This window comes from Trachymyrmex septentrionalis, unplaced genomic scaffold, assembly GCF_001594115.1.
Source record: "Trachymyrmex septentrionalis isolate Tsep2-gDNA-1 unplaced genomic scaffold, Tsep1.0 scaffold22, whole genome shotgun sequence".
NCBI lineage: Eukaryota > Metazoa > Arthropoda > Insecta > Hymenoptera > Formicidae > Trachymyrmex > Trachymyrmex septentrionalis.
In genome coordinates this window covers 6007197-6012638 of record NW_017305375.1, presented here as the reverse complement: position 1 = coordinate 6012638, position 5442 = coordinate 6007197, and the positions used below count along the sequence as shown (strand labels likewise).

At 30.2% G+C, this 5442-nt stretch overlaps 1 protein-coding gene across 1 annotated transcript in view; it reads right to left on the bottom strand.

The window, feature by feature from the left end:
- Positions 1–5442, bottom strand: part of LOC108748419 (valine--tRNA ligase) — a 14205-nt gene that overhangs the window by 6430 nt on the left and 2333 nt on the right. The window contains exons 2-7 of the mRNA XM_018486581.1: positions 3007–3177; positions 2773–2900; positions 2473–2637; positions 654–855; positions 264–552; positions 42–166 (exon numbers count right to left, since the gene is read on the bottom strand). Of these exons, the coding sequence (XP_018342083.1) occupies positions 42–166; positions 264–552; positions 654–855; positions 2473–2637; positions 2773–2900; positions 3007–3177 (1080 nt within the window). The remainder of the gene's footprint in view (positions 1–41; positions 167–263; positions 553–653; positions 856–2472; positions 2638–2772; positions 2901–3006; positions 3178–5442) is intronic.

The following is a 5442-nucleotide window of genomic DNA, read 5'->3' as shown; positions in this document are numbered from 1 at the left end:
ATATATATATATATATATATATATGTATATATATATAATACCGTGAATCTTCCATAATCTCCAATAATATTTCCTTCATCATCAAAAATATTGATGAATGGCAAATTGTGCCTCTTTCCAACTTCATAGTCATTCGGATCATGAGCTGGCGTAATCTTTACAGCACCTGCAAAATAAATGAGTTATTCTTGGTCTAGTCTATTTTCACAATAATTTTACTTTTACGATTTACTTTTAATATTTTATTTATGATTGAGCTATACCTGTGCCAAATTCCATGTCGACAAATTCGTCTGCTATAATAGGTATATGTCTGTTACAAAACGGATGCTGCACATATTTTCCAATATATCGAATATATCTACTATCTTTTGGATGCACCGCAATAGCGGTGTCTCCTAACATGGTTTCAATACGGGTGGTCGCCACAGTTATTTTATCTTCTGAATTAAGGAGCTGATAAACGAAAGACACCAAAACTCCAAATTCTACTTTCTTTTCGTAGCCAGGTATAGAAAAAAGAGTCCGCCCATTTAATTCCACTTTATCGACCTTTTTTCAACAAACATGTTTTTAAAGATTTTCAAATGTAATTCATAATTCTTTGTAAAATATACATTTGTTAAAGAAGTATCTATGTACATGGTACTCACTTCAATATCTGAAATCGCACTTTTTAAAGCACAAGACCAGTTAACTAAACGATTGCTGCGATAAATAATACCTTCATCGTGCAAACGCACAAATGCTTCTGTTACGGCTTTACATAATTTAGAATCCATTGTAAAACAAGCACGGCTCCAATCGAAGGAACCACCTATCTTTCTCAACTGTGCATAAATTCTATCGCCTTTTCTAAAAAAAAATATTTCAAAAAAGTATCCTAATTAAATCACACTCACTCGCAATACACTGAAAAGTTAAAAAGATTTATCGAATTTTGAATAATCATAACTAATTAACACAAAAATAAAAATATGAATAGAGATATATAAAATGAAGCTTTAAGTATCCTGAATACTTGAATGGCAATTAAGTTTAATCTATGATGTTCCTTGTTTCCTGTTTCTTGCTTTTTACTTCTTACTTTCACTTTTTTTTCTTATCTTCTTGCCCAGTTCTTTCATTTTCTGTCGGACGAAATAAAAGTTGACGCACTTCGGAAAAGACAGGAACACATAAAAAAACGCAATTGTCGATAAAACGGTTGCAAAGAAGGAAAAAGACATGAGATAAAAAACAAGAAATAAGAAGGAAAATACATTTGTAGATTAGGCTTTATGCTTGGCTATTCATTTCAAATGATTAAATGAGAAAATGTAAAATTGATAATCGAAATAATTTTATAATAAAAAATAAGTTTTCAAAAGACGGAAAGTTTTTTCGTGAGAGAGAGAGAGAGAGAGAGAGAGAGAGAGATCGCTTCATTATCTATAGATAAAACCACCATAAATGATATTATTGGTAAATATCATGCTGGATATGGATTAAAAGATCGTCGCATAATGGAAGGCCACGAAAAATATGTAAAAAAGTAGATCATGTCATTAAACGCAAATCAACTGTGGATGTCAAGAAAACTGCTGTTGAAATTGCACGCGAGTTACAGGATGAAAAACCTTGTCGATGTTAGCCGTAGTACTATGACACAAAGGCTGCATGATGTAGAACTTTTCAATCGTATAGATACTAAAAAACTATTAATCAGTAAAAAGAATAAGGCTTAATTACAGTTTGCTAAAGATCACCAAAATTGGACAGTCGAAGATGGGAAAAAAATAGCTTTCTCAGTCAAATCTAAATTTAATCTTTTTGGAAGTGATGGTAGGCAGTATTTACGACGTCCTATTGGTACCAGAAATGATGTTCAAGTTTTAAATCAAAATCAAGTATTATTAAGTTTTAAACATACATATATGTTTACAAAACTAATAAAATAAACATGAAATATTTACTATATTATCAATTTCTTACTCTTATGTCTATTTCCACCAACATAAATTAACTTTAATCAAGATTTGACTTACTCTTGATCTTTTTCTAATTTTTATAATTAAAAACCGAGATTAAAGTTAATCAATGTTGATGAAAATGGATATTAATCATTTAAATTTTAACAGTCACGCGAATTTCTGTAAGATCAGCCGTTTTTAATAGTATCTTGGTGCTTTTGATTATCGATTTTGTATTTCTCACTTTGTCATCTACCATTTTGAAAATATGGTCGAGTATAACTAATATAAGTACCATTCAAGTATCCCTAAAGTAGATAATTGAAGCTTTATTTTGCATTTTTATTCATATTTTTACTTTCTTTATTTTTACCAAATTATAATTATTTTTTTAATTTGGTAAATTTTTTCTAAATTCTCAGTGTACCTTTTTTTAAGTGTATTATATGTTTCCACATTATGTTTTTTATACATGTATAATTGTAAAAGATGTTTCATATTTTTACAATTTTACACTTACTCATACTTCCATTGCCAAATTCTCTTAATAAATTCTTCTCTACCAATATCATGACGAGATTTTTTTTCTTCTCTCCATAACTTTTTCTCTACGACCACTTGAGTGGCGATACCCGCATGATCGCAACCTGGATTCCAGAGTGTCGTACGCCCTTTCATACGGTTCCTAAATCAATTGCAATCGACCAATTAAGAATGCAACACACATATGCGCGCGTTTACATGCACATATATACACAACAGCTGTTCTAATCTTTTTAAAAATGTCAAATTATTTCTTGAATTTATGTAATATTTATACCATCTAGTAATAGTATCTTCTACAGCATTAGTCAGAGCGTGTCCGAGATGCAAGAAACCAGTTACATTAGGTGGTGGCATTATTATTACAAAATTTCCTTTTGGATTTTCTTCTAATATATCTTTTCTCTAAAATAAAATTTTAATATGTACACAGATAAATATGTTTTAATTCAACGACATTATACATCTACAAATTGTTATATTTTTTTATATTATTTTCTCATTTACTAACGCCATATTCTGGTTTAAAAAAACCTTCCTTTTCCCACCAAGCATACCATGCGGCTTCTACATATCGTGGGCTATATGTATCCGGTATCGGGCATATGATATCTTTTTTTTCTCCAGGTGGTGTATTGATGCTATACAAAATTGCTGTAGTATCTTTTTTCTTATCATTCTTCTAAAACATATTAAATTAATAAATAAACTAGGTTCTAATATTTTTATTTTATAAGTATGCAATATTTCTTTTTCATCATTACTAAATGATTAACCTTGGATTAAAAATAGTTATTGTCGAAAATATTTAACATTTTTTACACTAAAAATGAAAATAAGAGGAACAATCTCCAAACAGTTTGGTTTTGACATACGATGTCAAGATCATGATCCTAAACATTTGACAGGATTTATCTATTAGTTGGACATCACAGGTAATGCTAATGCCGGCGATACTGTAGCTTTCAAGCCTCGTAAGGCCTCAAAAAGTCCTTAATAAAAAAGATATATTGCTATATTGTTTTGAAAAATTATCGAGATAAGTATATTATAAAAATATGCAATGCCACCCAGGGCCAAACGGATGTGATTAGTAAACAGATCTTTTTAAATCCTACAACTCGTATGTGAAATATTTTTTTTTTGAAAAATGCTTTTTTTGAGATATTTAAGCGTTTCTGGATTTTTTGAAAATTTTGCATGTACGCACGTAACTATGTACGTACAGGGTGTTTCTATAAGTAACTACCCCTTTTTATCTTGTAAACAGAGATAGATCTAATTGATATAATCAAATTGACTAATTTTAACTAAACTTCATTGCAAACATAGTGATCACGTAAAAGAATTAAAATTTAAAATTGTAGCTTTCACACTTAAAATTATATAATAGTTTTCGTTTAATTGTTAATTTAATGCGTAATTATAATAGTTCCAATTTAAAATTTTTTTAATTGACATAATATATGATTTACTTTCAAATTTTAACACCAATTTTAGTGTTATTTAATTTGAATCTTATTCTTGACCTTTATTTGGTAAATATATCAGGGGAGACTGGTCCAATGACTTTGACCTTAAAGTACGTTATCGAGATCGTGTCCTGAGTAACTTTTTAAAAGTTTTAACCGCCGCTCGTAATCCGTTAAAAAATTATTAACAAACAAGTTTAAGGAATAAACGTTTTATTTTTGCTTTATACAATATTAAAAACTACTCCGCACTCATCCTGTCTAGGAGCATCAGATTTTCCACGCGAAACAAGGTCCATCCCATCTTCCCCATTGCCTCGTGCATCTTTAGACAGAGGAAACGGTGGACATCACTTCGCGTGGAAAGTCGTGTGCTCCTAGGCAGGTGGAGTAGACCTCGTTTCGCGTTGTAAATTGTATGCGTGGAAGTAGTACGTGTCGCCCTCCATAAGCAGCATTGCTCCCCCAAAATATAACTGAATCAAATTCATTTTAGTATATTGGATTATGAGCATAGACATAGTATCTCTAGACCGAGTATTGTGAAAATTTGAGAAGGGGAGGTAATCCTCATTCAGAAAAAGACGCACTCACTTGGTCTAGAATACCTATAATAAGAATATGGCCAACAGGGTAACGATCGGTATATTGGTCCGCCAAATTGAGGCAAAAACGGAAATTGCATACCCGTGTGTACTATCAGTGCACATACAGTGTACACCATTTACACAGCCATTTACACTGTTTCGAGCGAGTTTTTTCTGTCAGAATCGGAACATCTGTCTCAATCGGAGACTTTAAACTTGTGATAATTATGACTGATATCACATATGACTCGATTATGAATTACGCTGTAGTTATACAGCTCGAAATTCATTTTGACTCGTGATGACAACAAAGGAATATTGACAAATTTGCAGATTTGGATAGACTTGATTCTTCAAATATATTAAAATATAAAAAATTTAGATGAACTGAATAGTGCAAATACCTAAAAAGAGTAACCGAATAAATTGGCAAAGTAATTAAACCTGAATGTTCCAATTTTAGTAATTATGGATCATGTTTGCAGTTCTAATTAGAATAATTTGTAAATAAACATGGTTAATTAGAACAATCAAGTAAAAAAAATAACTTTTTAAGAAAAGGTAAAAAGAGTACACATGTCAGAAAAAGATTTTAACAAAAGATAGGATTAATCTGTAGCTGTAATTTAGTAAAATTAGTAAAATAAGATTAAAAAATATAAAATTACTTATTTTTATTCGAAGAAAGGAAAGAATAAGAAATATAGTAGGTGTGCTACCCAAATAAACAGCCGTTATATCATGAAAAGAATTTAAATAATACGTAACTTTTTAAAAAAAAAGAAGAGTCGTCAAATATAGATATGCTGCCTGAACAAACCATAAAAATGCTGCATCAAAAAATTGTTGTATCGCAAAAACAAAAATTTAAGTGACATATATCAGTAA